Source organism: Nyctereutes procyonoides, unplaced genomic scaffold (genome assembly GCF_905146905.1).
Source record: "Nyctereutes procyonoides isolate TBG_1078 unplaced genomic scaffold, NYPRO_anot_genome, whole genome shotgun sequence".
Taxonomy (NCBI): Eukaryota; Metazoa; Chordata; class Mammalia; order Carnivora; family Canidae; genus Nyctereutes; species Nyctereutes procyonoides.
In genome coordinates, this window is record NW_026575146.1 from 85,217,864 (window position 1) to 85,239,809 (window position 21,946).

Below are 21,946 nucleotides of genomic sequence, written 5' to 3' on the forward strand. Positions count from 1 at the left end.
AAAAAAAAAAATCTGAAGTAGTGGAACTGGAAACCTGGATACCCAGTCAGAGGGAGCTGATTGGATAAAAGGAGACAATCATGAAGTGCAATGCAGTGCAGCCATTAAACAGGACATCACAAAAGAGTCTTTTGGGAAGTTTGGGGAAATAAATATTTTTGAGTGAAGAAAGTAGATTACAAAACGGTATGTCTAGAATGATTGCAGTTTTATTTAAAAAGGAAAAAAGTATATGAATGTGTATTAAGGTGACCAACCATCTCTGTTTGCCTGGGATTGAGGTTTTCCCAGGATGTGGGAATCCCAGTGCTAAACTTGGGAAAGTCCAAGGCAAACTGGGATGAGTTGATCATTCTAGCGTGTGTGTGTCTTTGTATGTGTAATTGCGTATGTATACACACTTGAATGTATATGGTCACACACACGTACATAAGTGCATAGAAAAAAAAGACTGGAAGAATGGAAAAATATTAACAGAAATTCTCTTTGGCAGGTGAAAATTCTGTGTGTATATCAGTAATCAGGGTTCTCTAGAGAAACAACTAATATATATGTAGGATACGTGTTAGATATTTCTAGAGATTTATTTTAAGGAATCGGTTTACACAGTTATAGGGGCTGGCAAATCCAAAGTTCATAGGACATCCGGCTGGCTAGGAATTCGGGCAGGATATGTCTCTGCCTCTCTCTCTTTCTCTCTCTGTGTCTATCATAGATAAATTAAAAAAAAATTTTAAAAAAAAAGGAATTCGGGCAGGATTTCTGTGTTAGTCTTGAGGCAGAATTCCTTCTTTGGGAAACCTCAGTTTTGGCTTAGAAAGCCTTCAACTGATTAGACGGGGCCCACCCACATTCTCGAGGGTAAGTTTTACTTAAAGTCAGTTGCTTATAGAGGTTAATCACATCTACGAAATAACTTTCACAGCAGCATCTGTCTAATGTCTTGCCAAACAACTGGGAACCGTAGCCTAGCCAAGATGACACGTAAAATTAACCATCAAAACGGGTGATTTAAAATCAAATTTTAAAATTTAAAAAAAAAACGTAAACAAAAAAATGGTTGATTTAAATTTTCTTTGTGGTTTTTATAAAATATTTTCCATGTGTTCTATTATGAATATGCATTACCTTTGTAATGGGGTAAATAATTTTTTAAATGGTGAAGCTCTCAGCTAAGGTGTTTGGCGTGGGGGAATCAATGAGTCGGTGCATGCAAAATGCTTAGATTAGTACTTTAGTAAATGCTGGTGATTCCAACTACTGGAACCCCGTGTTTTGACTATACTGTTACATGCCGCCTGGGCCAGACCTGTGCCTTACTTTTCTGTTCCAGTAGAGGAAGGACTTTTTTTTCAAGTTCTGTTCATCTTTATGATTTTATTTGTCTCAAACACCCACTCCCTGTGGCTGACGGTTTCTTTTTTTGTGGATGTCATAATGACATACTCTTTTTTATTTTTTTAAAGATTTTATCTATTTACTTACTTGAGAGAGAGAAAGAGAGAGCTTGTAAGCCAGGAAGAGCAGCAGCAGGGGAGGGAGAAGAAGAGGGAAAGAATCCCAAGAATTGACACGGGGCTCCATTTCATGACCTGTTGATCATGCCCTGAGCCAAAACCAAGAGTCAGACACTCACCTGACTGAGCCACTCGGTTGCCCCCACAACCACATATTCTAATGTCCCCCCCCCAAGATGTGAGTATAGAGGTATAAAAACCTTCAAAAGGAGGCCACCAGTGGGAGTGGGAAGGCAGTGGAAGACATGGTTGTTGGGAAGGTACACATGTCACCCAATCTCTTTTAAGTGGAAATTAGGTGAGGGTGTTGTGGTAGAGGGTGACCCAGAGTAGGGACAGAAAGCCTTTATGCCAGCTCTTTGCTGGGACGCTTTGGGCTCCGAGTTGACGGGTGGGGTAGAGGGTAGAGGAGTCAGGGTGGATGTGGAGAGTTCACCCTGATGGTTCTCTTTTGGAAGGCACAGTGATTGGCAAGAGAATCGTTAACGCGGGGAGAGGGGCACCAATTCATCAAGGATGGAATGCGTGCACTCAGGGGAGTCTACAGAGGCTCTACCAAGACCTGGTGGAAAAACAGACGAGGGGAATACCACAGACATGAGGCGAGCCAAGGGCACAGGGGAGAAGGGCTGCAAGGCTTCAGAGCACCTGCCCTCTGGCTGCCTCCATTAGGGGGGCTCCCTCCCCACTCTGATAGGGCAGTAAGAGATGCACCACGTGTAGAAGGATAGTCATTAGTTAGCAGCAAAGCAGCTGTAGCACGAGCTCCTGCAATGGGGGTGAGTCTGAGAAGGAGTTTGGGAAAGAGTTGTGTCTCAGGCAAAGAAGAGGTCATGAGAAAAAGATTTTTGTTTTTATAGAAAAGGGGTAAATGGAACCTGTGCTCGATGAGCTTCTAGGTATGGTGCATGTGTGTTGTGTCTCCTTTCCTGGTGCAGGGCCGTGCGGATCATAACTATGAAAGGGCTCCTCCTTTTAGTCAGCTTGTTCTATCTGTTGGCAACCTCGCCTGGGAGGAGCCGTGGCCCAAGGAATAGCAGGAGGTTATTTTCCTAGTGAACAGTCACCTGCTGTGCTGGTGGTCACACCTGGAAGCTTGGATTGTTTTTTACTTTTACTGTTGCTTACAAAGGCTGAGCCTACCCAGGATGGGTGGTGGGAGGAAAACAGGGTGTCACCCCACTTCTAAAGAAAGTTAGCAGACTTGTTTAGGGAGAGCTAAGGGTTTGGGGTGACTAGTAGTATCTACACAAGGAAAGCCTTCCTTATTCTGGCTTTTGGGGCGGGAGAAGGATTGCTATTCTAAAGTGAAGCCAACTATTCATATAACTCATCTGTGTAGACAGAGTCTTGCTCAGCTGTCAGTGATATGCCAGCTCAGGGAGATGCCAGCGCAGAAGAGCAGCCTCTTTACATAATACATACGAAATGCCAAGTCCTTCATCCTAAAATAAGAACAGACTCCTAGGTGTGAACAAACGACAAGGATCATTGGGTATAGTGGGGGGAAAAATACAATAAAAGAGAGAGACCTACATAAGCACAGAAACTCACTTCTTTCAAAGAAAATATAATATAGAGAACTCAGAATACAGAGAGTAAGATGCCATAAAAAAGTACAATCATTAACAGCAAGATTGGAAACAATTACCAGAATCTAAAGAAAATTGCGTAGAAGGGCTTAAAGACACATTGGTCAATTCTGCTAGCACATAAGGAAACAATTAGGAATGGAGAGAAGGTGATGGATGGAAGACTTAGCTGTCCAGGAAGTCCCACCTCAGATCGTCAGGAATCTCAGAAAGAAAGATTAAGGAAAATGGGAAGGAAGACATAATTAGTTGAAGGACTTTTCCAAGTGTCCGACCACCTTGACTGCTAAGACCTGCAGAGTACCTGGTATAGTGAATGAAAAAGACCCGCACCCAGATACGCCCCCATGAAATATCAGTGGACCGAGAACGATGAGACAAGCCCATCACCTGCAAACAGATCGAGAGCTGGGGTTCCAAAGGGCTTCATCCTCAGGGTAAGGTGAACTTGGAACTAGTCAGCCCTCAATCTTCCCTGGAGGAAGGCTCTTTACCCCTAAAATTTTTTCAAGGATTGTGTCCAGGACACAAAGCAAGCCCGACATACAGTGACTGGGAACCAGCAGAAGTAGCAAATAATTATAATAAAGAATCCAGATAGGAGAGTTATCAGACAAAGCCTATAAAACAACTGGTACCTCTTAGGCTTAAAGAAATAAAAGCCTCCAAAATGTCTTCAGGGAACTATAAAACATAATACTGGATTCGGAAAGGAAGCAGAATGTTTAGAACTGGAAAATTACAATAACTGAAATTCAGAACTCACTGGATGGGCCTGACTGTAGATCAGACGTAGCAGGATGGTGGATTGGCGAACTGAAAAATAGGCCAGAAGCAAGTATCCCTAGGATCGCCTGGAGTGTTCTAAGGTTGTGGCATCACAGGCAGGAAGCGACACGGGGATGTATTTAACTGGGAGTGGTTAGAGGTATGTCCATGGGGAGTCTTCCCTGCTGAAGACGGTTGGCAGTCCGTGGGCTCTGCTAGCCCAGCGAGCACAAGCACGGTTGGGTAAGTGAAGAGCCATCTCAGTGAAAAGTGGAGGACAGAGTTCCTCAAAGGGAGTTCAGCGACAACAGGACGTTTAACAGGTCACAGGGGACACGCCAGTCACTGGAACGCTAGCTTCCAGGTGCTGGGGAACAAACAACCCCTGACGAGCTAGGATTTCATTCTGGAGAAAATGCCTTTCAGGAATAAAGTCAAAAGAAGGGTATTTTCAAACCCAAACTGAGCATCACCACCAGCAGACCTACATTAAAGGCAATTCTAAAAGTGGATATACATCGGGAGGAGAAACATAAGTCAGTGTTGGATGTGCGAGAGAGAAACTAGAGTAAGAGGGACACATAAAGATGTCAATAAACGTAAATGAACATTGATTCCTTGAAGCCATAATAATATCTTTTGGGATTGAAAAATACATAGAATTCAAATGCACAACAGTAATAGTATATAATCAGGAAAGGGGGTCAATGGTGTTTGTCTCCTAAAGTCTTTATATCACTCCAGAGAGGAGAAAGGTGTTGGTTCACTTTATTTATTTATTAGTTTTTTTTAGTTTTTTTTTTTTTTATGATAGTCACAGAGAGAGAGAGAGAGAGGCAGAGACACAGGCAGAGGGAGAAGCAGGCTCCATGCACCGGGAGCCCGACGTGGGATTCGATCCTGGGTCTCCAGGATCGCGCCCTGGGCCAAAGGCAGGCTCCAAACCGCTGCGCCACCCAGGGATCCCTGGTTCACTTTATAGTTTGAAAATACGCATGATGAAATTTGTGGAATGTCCGTAACTTCTAAACTAGTATAGGAAAAGAATGATTAAAAAAAAAAAATCAGTCCAAATGAGGGCAAAAGGGAAAGCTAGGACAAGTGGTAAAATAGAAAATGTAAAATGAAAAGATTGAAAGGCAAATATATCAGGAGTAGATAATACTAAAGAGGCTAAATGTTAAATTAACATTTGTTAAGTAGAGCCCTGAGTGTTGGATGGTGAGCACAGTAAGACCACAAGGGAAGGTGAAATAGCGGTTTATAACCCACAGGTACCTGGAGGGACCACGGGTCTAGGAGTGGTGTGCTGTGGGGTTTTTGGGTGAAGGCCAGATTGGTCAATGCAAACCAAAACGAGCAGGGTTTTAGTAAGCTTCAGGGGCTCTCACCTATGGGCCAGGGAGGGGAAGGCCCTAGGAGGTGGAGAAGATGCTCATCACAGGGAGGAACCAGACCAGGAATTTACATTTACCTGTGACTCTGGTCTGTGACCCAAGGCCTGTGCCCTGGGAGAGGCAAGGCTCCTGCCAGCCGCACTCAATGGGTTCCAAGGCAGAGATGCTCTGCAGTGGCGTAGCTAAACTCTTTTTTTTTTTTAATAAATTAATTTTTATTGGTGTTCAATTTACCAACATACAGAATAACACCCAGTGCTCATCCCGTCAAGTGTCCCCCTCAGTGCCCGTCACCCATTCACCCGCGTAGCTAAACTCTTAACAGCCGCTGTGTATTGCCTGTAAGCTTCACATCTCCATGAGAAAGACACAGAAAGTCCAAAGTGAAAGGGCAGAAAAAGCTATTCTACTTAAATACAAACTAAAAGAGAGGTGGTAAGTTACATTAATATCTGGCAAGACAGATGACAAGGTCAAAAAACAAACAAACACTACTTAGCAACAAGAATCGGTTGATAGAAGAGGCTCAGTCCACCACGTAGATGTTTAAATTTGTGCGCGCCAGAAATAAAATAAGTTCCTGCCAATAAATTTGAAAATTCAGGCGAAATAGTGACACTCCTAGAAAAACATAACTTCCCAAAACTGACTCAAAAAGAATCCCTGAATACTTTAGTCACTAAAGAACCCGAATCCAACGATCTTTCCTTGAAGAAAACTGTACACCTAGATAGCTTGACCAGAGCGTTCTAAAAATAGTCTAGGAGGAAATAATTCCAGTCTTATAAAGTCTTCTGAAGAACAGAAAAGGAATTAATACTAATTTATTTTATGAGATCAACGTCTCCTTCATATCAAAGCCTAACAATTATAAGAAAGGAAAATTAATTTTCGTTTTTCACTCATGAATCTAGATGTAAAAACTCTTTTTTTTAAAAAAAGATTTTATTTATCTGAGAAAGAAAGAGCATAAGCTGGAGAGGGACAGAGGGAGAAGCCCACTCCCCACTGAGCAGGGAACCCAGTATGGGCCTCCACCCCAGGACTATGGGATCATGACCTAAGCTGAAGGCAGATGCTTAACCAACTGAGCCACCCAGGTGCCCCTAGATGTAAAAATCCTTAAGTATTAGGAATAGATGTAAACTTTTAAAATGGTTCTATTAAATAAAACTGCAATAAATGCCACTCTTAGTGGAGAAATGTTGCGAGCTTTCCTGTTGAGACTGGTGGCAATGGGAGGATGCCCGCCCTCTGACACTATTTCTGAGCAACATTAACAACATTGGTTACTAAGTGATAACTAGTGCACATGGCAAGAAAAAAGCAAAATTAGGTTTGGAAATGAATAATACTGTCATTTTTCACAGATACAAATCCATATGTAGGAAACAAATCTACAAATAAATCATTAGGAATAATAAGGGACTTTAGCAAAGTTGGTAGAAACAAAATCAATTTATAACAAGGAATTTTATTTCATTGGAGGAACAGCGAGGTAGAAAGTGGTATTTGAGAGCAGCAGAGGAAAGAGGGGGAGAAGGAACTATTTAGGAAGCCTCGCAGATACAAAGGAATGGAAAGATTTATAGTATTTCTACCAGAAAAATGATAAAGCTTTAGATGATTTCACTGGGTTAAAAAAAAAAATTACAGGTTGGAATTTAAGAAACAAAGCAGATGAACACAGGGGAGGGGAAGGAAAAATAAAACAAGATGCAAACAGGGAGGGAGGCAAACCATAAGAGACTCTTAACTCTAGGAAACATGGAGGGTTGCTTGGGGGGGGGGAGCGGGGAGAGGGCCACTGGGTGATGGGCATTAAGGAGGCACGTGATGTAATGAGCACTGGGTGTTATATGCAATTGATGAATCACTAAACGCTACCTCTGAAACTAGTAATACACTATATGGCAACTAAATGGAATTTAAATAAAAGCAAAAAATTACAAGTTGACAGATTTTTGGTTTGGGAATTTGTTTCCTCATTCAGTGTGAAGATGTTCTCCGTAGCCTTCTGGCGTGCATCGTGCCTGATGAAAATCTGCTGTTGTTACTATGATCTTTGTTCCTCTGAACATGATGTATCTTTTCTCTCAGGCTTCTTTTAGTAATTTTCCTTTGTCACTGGCTTTCAGCAGTTTAATCAGGATATCCTCTGGTGTGGTTTCTTTATGTTTATTCCGCTTGAGTTTGAATGAACTTGGAAATAATTTAGCTGTTATTCCTTCAATATTCTTTTCTATTTTTTCCTTCTCTCATCTCTCCTGGGACCACTTGATATTGCCCCATGAGTCATTCCCCCCCCCCCACTCTTCTTCCTCTCTGCTTCAGTGGGATACTATCTATTGATAGGTCTTCTAGTTCTCTCATCTTTTCTTCTGCAGTGTCCAGTCTGTATTTTTATTCCCATTCAGTGTATGGTTTGCCACTTGTATTGTGTTTTTTCTATCCCTGAAAAGTCCATTTGAGTCATTTTTATATTTTCCATTTCTCTCCTCATCATGCTTTTTCTCTGCTTTCTTAAACACACAGAGAATACAGTAGTTGCTTAAGAATCTCTATTGGCCAGTGCCATCATCTCTCTCACCTCTGGAACTGTTCTATTGATTTTTTCCCTCTTGATCACGGACCATATTTTATTGCTTATTCCCAGGCTTGATTGGTTGCTGGATATTGTAGTTTATGTTGTTGGAAGCTAGATTTAGTGCATTACTTTAAGTAATGTGAGATTTTGTTCTGGTGCACACTTACGTTACTAGACAGTAGTAGTTGGATTTTTCAAAGTTTGCTTTTCTTTTCTCTTCTTTTCTCTTCTTTTCTCTACTTTTCTCTTCTCTTCTTTTCTCTTCTCTTCTCTTCTCTTCTCTTCTCTTCTCTTCTCTTCTCTTCTCTTCTCTTCTTCTCTTTTCTTGTAGGCTCTAGGCCTGACTTGGGGCTTGAACTCACAACCCTGAGATCAAGAGTCGCACACTCTACCAACTGAGCCAGGCAGGTGCCCCTCAAAGTTTGCTTTTCTTAGGGTAGGCCCAAAGCAGCCTTTAGTCCAAGGCTACTTTGGTCCCACCACCAAGGCAGTGATACCCTTTGGAGGGTTGTCTCCGATGCTCCTTCTATTACAAGGTCCTTCCACTCTGGCTGGTAGGCTCCTGTACTACTCCAGTTCTTGATGAATATCAAGGACTGTTCTGCTCCTTGTTTTTAATGGTTGATTCCTTGGCCTTGGGTAGTTTCTCTCATTCATGTACAGATCAGTAGTCCTCAGCCAAACACTGGTGGTGACTGCCCACCCCACTAAGGGTCTCCAGAGCCCTTTGTCCCACAGTTTCTACCTATGTTGGCCTTTCTAATCTCTGATTCCTCAATGCAGCAGGTCCACTGGGTTCAGTACTGCAGCCTGCCAGAACGCTGGAGCATTTGTAACGCTCACCTTGTTATTTCCTTCCTTAGGGATCACAGTCCTGCATTTGTGCATCGTCTAAAGTCTGAAAACTGTTGTTTCGTATGTTTTGCCTGGTTTTTCTAGCTGGAGGGTAAATCTAGTCTCTATAACTGTGTCTTGGCTGGAAACAGAAGTCTTTGTACGTTCAACATTCTTCCTTAGCCATTTATATTTATCATTAATCTGGTTCAGCATATCCAATAAAATAATACTTAAATTAATTTTCAATGACAGAAATGAGTTCTGGATTTTACAGGGTTTTGAGTTTACAAACTAACCTAAAAATCATACATTGTTATGTATTCCTGCTGCACATAACAAGTGCACAGCTACCATGACACCCTCTCTGCACATTTGATGACATCCAAACTGCTATTCAAGAAAATAGGGGACGCCTGGGTGGCTTAGCGATTGAGCATCTGCCTTTGGCTCAGGTCATGATCCCAGGGTCCTGGGATCAAGTCCCACATCGGGCTTCCTGCATGGAGCCTGCTTCTCCCTCTGCCTGTGTCTCTGCCTCTCTCTGTGTCTCTCATGAATAAATAAAATCTTTAAAAAAAGAAAGAAAAGAAAACAGATTCACTCATTTCACACTGCACAGGTGTCACAGGAACATGAGATTCTATAAAAGTTTTGAAACCATTCTCTTTAATTTCTTTACTAATCTTGTGGACAAGTAACAAATAGCTGGAGACTGACACCCGTCTGAGGATCACATTTTGAATAGCAGCCCCGCAGAGAATACTGCAGGGATGTATACGGAATACAGTCCAAATGGCTGTTGGCAAGAAAATGGGCACGTAGAACTCGGCTGAGTGATACAACTAAATATTCTACAGCCACACAGAAAGATAGGTGAGTCTTGGAGGCATACGGCGCTGAAATACATACAGCCCTTTAGTGCACCTCTTACGCATCTTGGTTCTCTGTATGTGTGGGTCCCATTTTTGCAAACTAAACTGAATTGTAGCAATGCATGGATAGGTGATAACACTATAAAGATAATTTTTTAAAAGATTTTATTTATTCATAAGAGACACACAGAGAGAGACAGACACATAGGCAGAGGGAGAAGCAGGCTCCCTGTGGAGAACCCGATGTGGGACTTGATCCCAGGACCCCGGGATCACCCCTGAGCCGAAGGCAGACACTCAACCTATGAGCCACACAGGCGTCCCCACTATAAAAATAATTAAGGACAGCTTTATGATTGGGGCAGGACCCATGGGAATATCTGGGGTCCTGGAAATGTTCTGTGTTTTTTACACTACTATTGAATCATAGTACAGTTACCACTTCTCTTTTTGAGAATAGCCATTCTAACAGGCGTCAGGTCTCATGGTGGCTTTGATTTGCCTTTCCCTGATGATGAGTGATGTTGAACATCTTTCCTTGTGTCTGTTGGCCGTTGGGATGTCTTCTTTGGAGAAATGTCTGTTCAGGCCCTCTGCCCATTTTTTAATCAGCTCATGTTTTTAGTGTTGAATTGTGGAAGTTCTTTGTCTATTTTGGGTATTCTTCCCTGATCGGGTATACCACCTACAAATATCTTCCCCCCATTCAGTTTCCTTTGCTGTGCAGTAGTTTATTTTTGCTTTTGTTTCCCTCACCTAAGGAGGCAGATCCATAAATAAGTTGCGAAGGCTGATGTCAAAGGTATTACTGTCCATGCGCTCTTCTAGGAGTGCTGTTTCAGGTCTCGCATTTAGGTCTTTAATCTATTCTGAGTTAGTTTTTTGTGTGCAGTATAAGAAAGTGGTCAGGTTTCATTCTTTTGCATGTAGCATGTCCAGTTTTCCCAGACCATTTATTGAAGACTGTCTTTTCCCCCATTGGATATTCTTGCATCCTTTGTCATAGATTAATTAAGCATAGGTTAATTTTTCTATCCTGTTCCATTGATCTGTGTGCCTGTTTCTGTGCCAGCACCATACTCTATTGGTGACTACAGCTTTGTAGTACTATCTTGAAATCTGGGCTTGTGATTCCTCCAGCTTTCTCATGATTGCTTTGGCTATGCAGGGTCTTTTATGTTTCCATACAAATATTAGGATTATTTGTTCTAGTTCTGTGAAAAATGCTATTGGTATTTTGATAAGCATTGCATTAAGTCTAGATTGCTGTGGGTAATATGGACATTTTCGCAATATTAACTCTTCCAATTCGTGAGCATGATATGTATTTCCATTTTTTTTGTGTGTGTTGTTTTCAGTTTCTTTCATCAATGTCTCATAGTTTTCAGAATATAGGTGTCTCACTCCTTGATTAAATTTATTCCTAAGTATTTTATTCTTTTGGTACAATTGTAAATGAGATTTTTAAAAAAATGTTCTATTTCTTCACCTATATGGTAATTATATGAGGGTTCCTCATAATTAATTGATAAAATATGCATTTATCTTTTATATACTTTTCTATACTTATATTTCACAATTTAAAAAATTTTTAAATCATGGTTTTTTTTTACCAGGAGAACTAAAATCAGAAGTGATCAGTATATATTTTCTCTGGGGAACCCAAAAGGTGGAATAGGAAACATTTTCTTTAAAAAAAATTATTTTTAAGATTTTATTTATTTATTCATGACAGAGAGAGAAGCAGAGACACAGGAAGAGGGAAAAAGAGGCTCCATGCAGGTAGCCTGATGCAATTCTTGATCCTGGGACTTCAGAATCACGCCCTGAGCCAAAGGCAGATGCTCAACCACTGAGCTACCCAGATACCTCAAAAGAAATTTTTTTTTTTTAAAGCAGCTTTTTTTGAGGCACCAGCCTGGCCCAGTCAGTGGAGCATGTGACTCTTAATCTCTGGGTTGTGAGTTTGAGCCCCACGCTGGGTGTAGAAATTACTTAATAATAGAAATCTTTAATAAAAAACAAATGCATAAATAAATAAAGCAACTATTTCTCCTACCACCTATTAACTTTCTTTTTAACAAATTGTTTTTACCTTTTTGTTTGTTTTGTTTAAGAAATATATTGTTAAAAAAAAAAAAAGAAAGAAATATATTGTTAGAGGGATCCCTTGGTGGCTCAGCAGCTTAGCGCCTGCCTTTGGCCCAAGGCGTGATCCTGGAGACCTGGGATCGAGTCCCACATCGGGCTCCCTGCGTGGAGCCTGCTTCTCCCTCTACCTGTGTCTCTGCCTCTCTCTCTATCTCTATCTCTCATGAATAAATAAAATCTTAAAATATATATATATATATATATATATATATATATATATATATATATATATAGTTAGAAATACAACTGAAGGGGCACCTGGGTGGCTCAGTTAGTTAAGCATCTGCCCTCGGCTCAGGTCATAATCCCAGGATCCTGGGTCCTGGGTCCTGGGATCCAGCCCTCATCAGGCTCCCTGCTTCTCCCTCTCCCCGACCTGTGCTCTCTCTCTGGCTTGTTCAAATAAATAAAATGTTGGGGAGAAAGAAAACTGAAGTCCTTTTTAAGCACTCTCCTTAGTCCAATATCTATCCCTGGCTTTCTGAAAGGAGCATTACCATAAACTTGGAATTACATTTCCAATCTGTTTTTTTATTTCTATACACGTTTCCATAAATGACACATGGTAATTTATTTTGATGTGTCTTAAGTTTATATGAATGAATTCATGCTTTTAGTATCTTGACTTTTTACACTCAATTTTTCAAACATCTCTCCATGTTGAAATAGCTATTAGAGTTTATTCTTTTTTTAATTTTTTTTTTTTATTTTTTAGAGTTTATTCTTCTAGCTTCTACCTGGTAGTGTTCCATCATATGAAATGCTACATTTTCCTTAACCTCTTAATGGAAGTTTATATTGTGACTAAGTTTGCTCCCTTAAGTAGTGCCACAGTAAGATTTCGTGTATGTATCGTCAGAGTTTCTCTATGTACATATTTATAGAGATGGCGTTGTTGGGCCACAGGGTAAGTGCGTTTTCTAGATCTTGGCGTGTTGCTCTCTAAGGTGGCCATGCTGACCCACCAGTACTTTCCTAACATTCTCTATAGCCCCTAGTTGCTTTGTGCTGTGAACTTTTCTTTACTGATTGATTTGGTACTGGGTGAGTATATTACTTTGGCAAAAGGACTTTTTAAAAAAAAATTTTTTTTAATTTTTATTTATTTATGATAGTCACAGAGAGAGAGAGAGAGAGAGAGAGAGAGAGGCGCAGAGACACAGGCAGAGGGAGAAGCAGGCTTCATGCACCGGGAGCCCGACGTGGGACTCGATCCTGGGTCTCCAGGATCGCGCCCTGGGCCAAAGGCAGGCACCAAACCGCTGCGCCACCCAGGGATCCCGGCAAAAGGACTTTTAAAGAAAGTTCTAGAATCAAAACAAAAGACAGTGAGGAAAGAAGATGAATTAAAATAACCTCGGTTTCACAGTTTTTTATCTAGGTATGTCCTCCACTCTTTGACGAATTAACTCTAGTAAGCTAGAAAGTAATGGAAACTGGGAAAACTCCTGCCTGGGTGTTCAGGGAGCCAACCCAGGCTGAAGTCCCTGGAATTGCCTGAGGAGTGAGGTAGACCCAAACACATGCAACTTACTGCCCATTTGCCTGCAGGCAAGCCCCCATGGCACCCAGAGAGACCCCCCTACCTCAGAACTGGGCAGCCTCTGTGAGCACGGCTCAGTCCTCCTGGCTATTACATGAGAACTGACCAAGAGAACCAGTGAAGAAATAACTCTTTTCTCGAGTATCATTTTGCCAGAACTATATATTAAAAGTGTATGCCCTTCTTTGGTTGCTTTTATCATAAAAGTATAAAATTACCTTAGTATGACATAAAATTTGTTGTAGCATCAGGATTGGGGGAAGCAGTTATAACTGTGTGAAAAATTAAGCGATCTTAAATTATTACTTTAAGGAATATAGGATACAAATAAGTATATCTATCCAAAGGCACAATTATGGGCAAGAAAAGGGGTTACATTGGGGGCACCTGGGTGGCTCAATGGTTGAGCATCTGCCTTTGGCTCAGGGCATTATCCCAGGGGTCCTGAGATCGAATCCTGCATCAGACTCCCTGCAAGGAGACTGCTTCTTCCTCTGCCTGTGTCTTTGCCTCTCTCTCTGTGTCTCTCATGAATAAATAAATACAATCTTAAAAGAAAAAAAAGGGGGTTAAATCATTACCCCATCAGGCCCTTCGGGAGGGGATGGGCAGCGTTTCCACACCCCCGTGGACTCCTGTGGACCTTCCCGTGGGCTGGTGGGCTGGGCTGCCCCTCACTTGCCTGGCAGGGGCCACCTCATGTTCGCTTCAGGGTGCCAGATACAAGCCTGTGATGTTTTTGTCCACCAGCCGGTTGCAGAAGGAAGAGGAGAAAGGAGGTGCCGAGATGGAAGAGTTGATGGGAAAGTTGGCACTCCTGCAAGTGCAGAAACAGAGTCTGCTCTTAGAGAAGAACAATCTGGCAGCTAAAAATCAAGCACTGGAAGCTGAACTCAACAGGGCACAGAAAATAAATAGGTTTTTATCTATTTTTTTCTTAAGCTGGTTCGTTTTTTAGATTTTTTTTTTAATATTAAAAAGAGACAAATATTCTGTTTTATTTTTCTTTTCTTTTTCTAATATTGGATATAAAATGGAAAAGGATCGTTGAGATTACTGGGTATCAAAAGAAAAGTACAATAAAGGCTTTTCTGTTGGCCAGCTTTAGCTGACATTTTTCAATTCTATAGTTCAACTATAGTTGATAGTCCTAATGATGACCCTATGACGCTGAAAGTACTGGAAGTTCTTTCCTATGCATTTCCCAAAAGTCAGCTTTGGGTTAACTTGATTCCTTTTTCAGAAGCATTTTTTAGAACATGAGCCAGAAAAATTAATGGAGTAATATATAAGTAGCCTATTAATTGTGTTAAGCATTTTGTGATTTCCTGTTGACTTGGAGTCAATAATTATGCTTCACTTAAAATTAAACTCATTTACCTCTTCTCACCCTGATACTTAGTAGAAGATTTAGGTTGCCAAAGAATATGTTTAAATGCTAACGTACTTGCTATTTTTATGATGCAGATATTCACTATGTCCTTGCCATTCAGGCTAATGAGTTTTTTATTCCACCATTTTGGGGAACTCTCCAGGAGATCTCAAAAGAAAATTGATGTCCTCAAAAAGCAGGTGGAAAAAGCCATGGAGAGTGAAATGTCTGCTCACCAGTACCTGGCAAATCTTGTTGGCCTGGCAGAGAATATAACCCAGGAACGCAACAATCTCATGTGTTTGGTAAGCTCCCTCAGTTTCTTCAGGTACGCTGAACGTCAATATGCAAACGTAATTTTAAGAGCATTTTCTTGGGGTGCCTGGTGGCTCAGTCAGTTGAGCATCCAACTCTTGATTTCAGCTCAGGTTATGATCTCAGGGTTGTGAGATCAGGCCCCGCCTCAGGCCCCAAGTTCAGTGCGGAGTCTGCTGGAGATTGTTTCTCTCCATCTGCCCTTCCCACCTACCCTAAAATAAATCTTTCTTTTTTTTTTTAAGAGTGTTTTCTTTACAAAACTACTCATAAAAAGCTTCATCTTTTTAAATTTTAACTGCACATTTTCAGATTCTCCAAATTTTAGCCCACCCTTCCTATGTGTGTGGGCCCAGGATGGAAATATAAGTGCAAGCCATATAGTATTTGTCCAAATGCTTAGAAGTTACTAAGTAAGTAAAAAAAAAAAAAAAAAAAAAACAAACAAACAAAAGTTACTAAGTAAGTCAATAATACATAAATGAAGTGTGTTCTTTCCTCCTGCCTTGATCTATGTTATTATGGCCTGAAAGCCAGGCTCGGATTCAGAATCCTTAGACCCCCTTAGACATTGGGGAGCTGCGTTCATTCCCCTTTACCTCTTTCCACCACAAGAAACCTCTGTGTACATACAGACACTGCTGTCCCCTTGACCCTGCAAGCTCCTTGCACCTGTGAGCCCCAGGGTCAGCCCCTCTAGCTGAGGTCCGGGGGTGGTACTAGCTGCCTCTGCCCTGTCCTGGGACGGTGGCCCCAGCATCCCAGCCTTACCCTGTCTTGGTCTCCTAGGCCTTAATTTATCGAAAGTGGCATCTAATTTCTAATCCCATCTTTAGGATGGGTTTTCTGTGTGACTTATGGCAAGTTATTTAACTTCCTGTGTCATATTTTTCCTTTCTGAAGGAAATCAAATGAGATCAGATGCCTTAGAAGGAATGCTCACCCTCGCTTTTTTTTATTTTAGCATTTGAAATAATTTGCAGTGTACAGCAATTCCCAGGTGGATGTTACTGTTAAATCATTGAGCTTCAAATGACATTCCTCTTGGATGTGATGCCGTCACATTTGGTTTGGTGAATGGCATGGTGCATTCACATTATCTTTAACTTTGTAATTATTCAAATAGTCAAGCTGAAAATTGATTTGCATCTGGGCACTTATTCCTTGAATACGATTGAAGGAAAGATCTATTCCACAAGAATAGAGAGGTGTGCTGGAAGCCCTTATAACACATCCCCCTTGTTTGGGGGGCTCGATCTTCTGTTGGTGCCCAGGAAGAGCACCCAGCCTGCTGTTCTGGGTTCTTGCCCCTCCTCAGTCGTTGGCACAGGCTCTGCCCACAGCCCTCACGCAGGGAGTGGGGGGCAGGCGGAGTGCCCATTATTTTTCTTTTCATTTTTCTTCTTAGGCTAAATGTCTAGAAAGTGAGAAGCATGGAGTTCTCAACAAAATCCTAGAAGGCAATATTCGTTTGGGAAGGTTAGAGGAAAAAGTCAAGGTAAGTGGCCATTAGCCTCAGTGGTTCCATTTGCAAATGGAAACAATGGCTTACTGGGGTCAGATTTCCATGTTTAAGAAAATGATTCATTTTGCATGTATGCATCACTAATCATTCGCAGGGTTAAGCAGTTTTGCTTATGGCACCAACCCCCTCATTAAATAAACCAGTTTATCTGCACAATAAGATACCATACAGCTGTTTAAAAGAAAGAAAAGAGGCTACGGAAAAATCTCCGGGCTCTACCCTGAGTTTAATGTTCAGGCTTTATGCTCAAGCCCAGCATCTGTTGGTTTGTTAGAGAATGGAGTTGACCCTCACCTCTCTAGCTTTATCCTAATTGCCCCCCCCATTCCCCCCAGTTTCTCTGCCCAAGAAAACCATTGTCATGGTATCAGCTCTCTTCCCTTAGGCCATCTCCCTTACCTGACCACCTCCCATCCCTCTGAAATGTGTGTTCCGACTGCCAGCCTCTGCATCTGCGTCCACAGCCTTACCAGCCAAACGGACTCCTCGGGAGCAGGAGCAGGGGTGCAGGCAGGCTAGGGCCTGCGGGGAAGGCAGGGAACCTATGGGTTTTGAAGGGGAAGGTCTATGAGTTCATGTAGCTGTAGCGTGGGGAATAAGACTTGGGACCTCTGTCGGAGATGATTGAAAAAGGGCCTAACAAAAAAATAAAAAATTAAATAATAAATAAATGAATGAATAAAAATAAAAAAGGGCCTAACATGTGGAGAAATAGATTGATGACATTTACTATGTTGGAAAATTACCAACAAATAAAGCATTGGCTAGCTCTGTGTAAACAAGTGTGGTTACTGAGTGAACAGCGTGTGTATGTATATACGTACATATGTATGTAAATATATGTCACAACTTTGTTTTGTTTTAGGGAATATGCGTCCTCAATTATTTAATTTTTAATTTTATTATTATTTTTTTAATTTACAATAGTCAGAGAGAGAGAGAGAGAGGCAGAGACATAGGCAGAGGGAGAAGCAGGCTCCATGCACCGGGAGCCCGACATGGGATTCGATCCCGGGTCTCCAGGATCGTGCCCTGAGCCAAAGGCAGGCGCTAAACCGCTGCGCCACCCAGGGATCCCTAATTTTTAAAAGTTAAACAAAATTTAACATGTAGTTGCTCAGATCCAAGCCTATGCCCTAAGGCAAAGAATAGACTCCCCTCCCCCCCATGTTTCATGAATATTGCTTAAATAACACAAATATCAAGTTTTTGGAAGCCACATTGCCTGTACATCTTAATTTTCAAGTGGTACAGACAGAGATGCTACCTGAGGGGCTTTCTGGATCCCAGTAGGGTCTGCCCCATGCAACATCCCTGAGCTGTTGTGATCTGGATTCTGGGCCTTCCCCAGGGAAGATCACCTGCATCTACCCAAATTCAGAGAAGACTAGCTCACCGCCAGCACATCACTGTTTTCGTTTATTGTGGTCAGTGGCCTTTGTGGTGAGGGGTGATCCCACCACAGGTCCAGGGAAGTCATTCCTTCTGTGGGTTAGAGCAGCTCCACTCCTGTTCCCAAATGTGGGCTGTTAGGCATGATGCCATTTGAAGAAAGCGTTGCTTTGCTAAAGGAGAATTGAAAGTGCTACATGAGTCCTCCACCCAGAACTCAGGGCGACTTACCCTGTGGCTTTAGATGGTAGGAATGGTTTGATTTAACCCGATAGCTTTTGGATTTGTGTTGACTTCTAAAATGTCATCAGGGATTCCTAATAGACATCATACTTTTCTGGGAATTTTATTTCTGACACTGTTTTAAAGTAAGTGAGGATATGCTAAGTTTTATCTTCAAAGTAGGCTTAGTTGTTAAAATCTAACTACTAGGCGGGATAAAGAAAAAGAAATCCCTATCTAGACACGCCTTACTGAGACTGCACAACACCAAAGGCAAAGATAAAATCTTTAAAGTGGCCAAATGGTGCAAATGTGTTTTTTACCCATTTTGTACCTTCAAGGTGAAAAATTAAGAAGTTTCACAATACAGAGCATTTGGCAGTGACATGAAGCAGTGGGAACTTTTCTGTTTAGCTGCTGCGGCTGGAAAGGAGTTTAAACCATTAGTAGAGTAGAACATTCACACAGCTCACAACCCAGCCATCCCTCCCTTATCCTTTCCAGACAAGAAAACTCACAGATGTGCACCAGAAATCATGTAAAGAAATGGTTGAATCGGGGACGCCTGGGTGGCTCAGCAGTTGAGCACCTGCTCCTGGCTCAGGGTGTGATCCTTGGTCTCGGGATCAAGTCCCACATCCGGCTCCCTGCCTGGAGCCTGCTTCTCCCTCTGCCTTTCTCTCTCTGTGTCTTTTATGAGTAAATAAAATCTGAAAGGAAGGAAGGAAGGAAGGAAGGAAGGAAGGAAGGAAGGAAGGAAGGAAGGAAGGAAGGAAAAAAGAAAAGAGAAAGAAAGAAAGAAAGAAAGAAAGAAAGAAAGAAAGAAAGAAAGAAAGAAAGAAAAGAAAGAAAGAAAGATCGAATCAGCATTATTGTCCCAAACAAAACGACCCCGTATCCATCAGCAGTGGAACAGATGAATTGTGATGCATCCAGAAAGGAATACCTAATAGCAATGAAAATGAATAATTATATTTACAGTATTGTGGGTGAATCTCACAAGCATAATATTGAATGAAAGGAACATAACACGTATGAGTGCCTGTAATATGATTGTGTTTGTATAAAGTTTAAAACAGGTAAAATTAAATTGTTTGGGACACTCTTAGGTTGTAAAACAAAATGAAAAATAAGGAAAAGATTTTAGCAAAAATGAGATTAATGATTACAGTCAGTCCTTGAACCAACCCCCCACGCAGTTGAAGATCCATGTATAACTTTTGACTCCTCTACTCTTGACCACAAACCTTACAAATAGCATTAACAGTCAATTGATATGTATTTTGTATGTTATGTGTCACCTTCTAACAGACTATATACTTCATTGGCTTTTGTCTGTACCCCCTGGCCAGACTAGAAGCTCCACAGGGACAGGGATTCTTTTCTGTTTTTGTTCACTGGTATATCCCAAGCACCTAAAATAGCACCTGGCACATAATATTCAATAAATGCAATAACCAATAGTCATTTGGGGAATTAATTAAATAATATATTTTACAGTTTAAAAAATTCAACAAAATCAAAAGCTGTATACAAAACAGTATCTCAATTCTCAGAAAGGCTAGAAGGAATACACCATACTATTAATGATGGGACTCTAAAGAGAAGTATTTTGAGTGATAATGAGGAATCATGGGCTTGGAGGTTTTTGTTTTTCATTTTTTTTCTTCCCTGCTCTGGGTTTCCTGTTTGCTATTGTTTCGGAAAGAGGAGATCTGATCTTCAGGGTGTTTGGCCTTATCTTAGGAATGTATCTCATTATCATTCATCTGGATAAGATCCTACAATGGATCCACCCAGCGCCGCCCCCCCACCCCAGGACACCTGAGAGCTGGATCCAGGTTAGACAGGGTGGATCTCTGAGGAAGAAAAGGTTACAGACCTAGAAAAGGCTGAGAAAATTCGAGGATAACATCTTAGAAAACCCCAGCAAAATAGGACTCCCCAAAGCGAAGATGTCACCTTTGAAATCAGGGCTGTGTTGTGATCTGAGAAAAATAGAGCTGCAGGCAGGAGCTCTTCCAAATCAAGCTGGATTCAGAGGCCTGAGAAGGGGCTACTAGAGGGGTGGTTTGGAAAGCCTGGAAGTTAGCCCAGCCCATCATGCTGCACCCTCCCGGGAACCTCATCTCATCCCAGAGGGATTCATGGGCCTCCAGAGAAAAATAAGAAAAATAGAAGTACAATTTTCCTGCACATGAAGAAAAGGCATCAGAAATAATGTTGCCACAAAGATCAAAATTATAAACTATACCCAAAAGTGAACTGATAGGTAGATAAGTAAGGAGATAGATAGGTAGCTGGAAAGCTAAAACTTAAAAATAAAATAAGACAGAGAGGAAGGCGAACCTCAAGAGACTCTTAAATGTAGGGAAAACTGAGGGTCACTGGAGGGACTGTGGGTGAGGGAATGGGGTACCTGGGGGATGGGCATTAAGGAGGACACATGATGGAATGATAACTGGTGGTATATGCAACTGATGAATCACCAAATTCTACCCCTGAAACTAATACTATGCTATATGCAAACTAACTTGAATTTAAATAAAATCTTGAAAAATAAAATAAAACTTAATAAAGCCATCAAATCGAGGAGGAAATCCTACAAAGCAGAGATAGGTGGTCAAAGGCAGATGTGACCTGGAATTGACACAACTCAGGGAAGAAATAGAAGGAAAGGAACAACTGCTTCAGAGATGCAGATGAAATTACAGGGAACACAAGGAGAAAGATACCTTAAATGTGCGACAAGGACATAAAGAGAGAAATGAGCAATTTAAAGACAGAAAGGTGGAAGTAAAGATGTAAAAAGAATGCAGTAGAGAGGGATAAGACATTCAATGTGCTTATTGTTAAGAGTCCCCAAAGAAGAAATCAAAACAGTTCTGAACAATAATTCATAAAAACCTTTCTGAAATAAATGAAGACTTGAATCTACATACTGAAAGGACTTTAAGACAAAGAAAGAAGGGGGGCCTGGCTGGCTTAGACGGTGGAGCATGTGACTCTTGATCTCGGGGTTGGGTTTCTTGCCCTGCCTTGGGTGTGGAGATTACTTAAAAATAAAATCTTTTAAAGACAGAGACAGGAGTGCCTGGGTGGCTCAGTCAGTTGAGCGTCCAACCCTTGGTTTCAGCTCAGGTTGTGATATCGGGGTCATAGGATCGAGCCCCACATCAGGCTCCGTGCTCAGCACAGAGTCTGCTTGTCCCTCTCCCTCTGCTCCCCACCCCCTCTCTCTCCCTCTCTCAGATAAATAAATAAAATCTTAAAATATATATTAATATATATATATTTTATATATAAATATAAATAAATAAATAAATATATATATATATAAAGAAAACCTTGGACACCCAGGCAAAAGGCCAAGTCATAAGAAAAAAAAACCCATGTCGGCATCATAGTTCTCAACAGTAATGCTGAATGCCAAGAGCAATGCCTTCTATAAATATTCAAGGAAACAGAGTATGAGCCAAGGATGTTTCCATCCAACCAAGCTACTCTTCAGACAGTTTTGACCGAGTAAGAGCTCCGGGCACATTTTTCCCATAAATCTCACCTAAAGATTAATCAGCTTGAGTTCAGCCTGTCAAGAAACAATTGGGCAAATTTCAGAAAAGTACTGGTATCGAGCAAAGGATATATTTAACTCGGAACTAAGACTTCAGCGAAGCTGGGATAAGGCCGATGGAATAAAACATACATGTTTTTTGACAACGTGGAATTAATGCAACCAAGGAAAAACTGGTAGGTGAGGGCGGTAGGAAAGTAGAAAGTAGAGCAAACTAGCTGATTGCTTCATATTGTCATAACGGAGAGTTCAGAGGATATCATTTCAAGCTGAAAAAGCAAG

The 21,946-nt window shown here is 41.3% G+C and overlaps 1 protein-coding gene across 2 annotated transcripts in view; it reads left to right on the top strand.

Moving 5' to 3' along the window:
* The window catches only part of CEP89 (centrosomal protein 89), a 75,560-nt gene that overhangs the window by 45,909 nt on the left and 7,705 nt on the right, over positions 1-21,946 (top strand). For both annotated transcript variants that reach the window (XM_055311596.1, XM_055311597.1), the window contains exons 15-17: positions 14,015-14,182; positions 14,800-14,941; positions 16,360-16,449. In XM_055311596.1, coding sequence (XP_055167571.1) covers positions 14,015-14,182; positions 14,800-14,941; positions 16,360-16,449 — 400 coding nt within the window. The remainder of the gene's footprint in view (positions 1-14,014; positions 14,183-14,799; positions 14,942-16,359; positions 16,450-21,946) is intronic.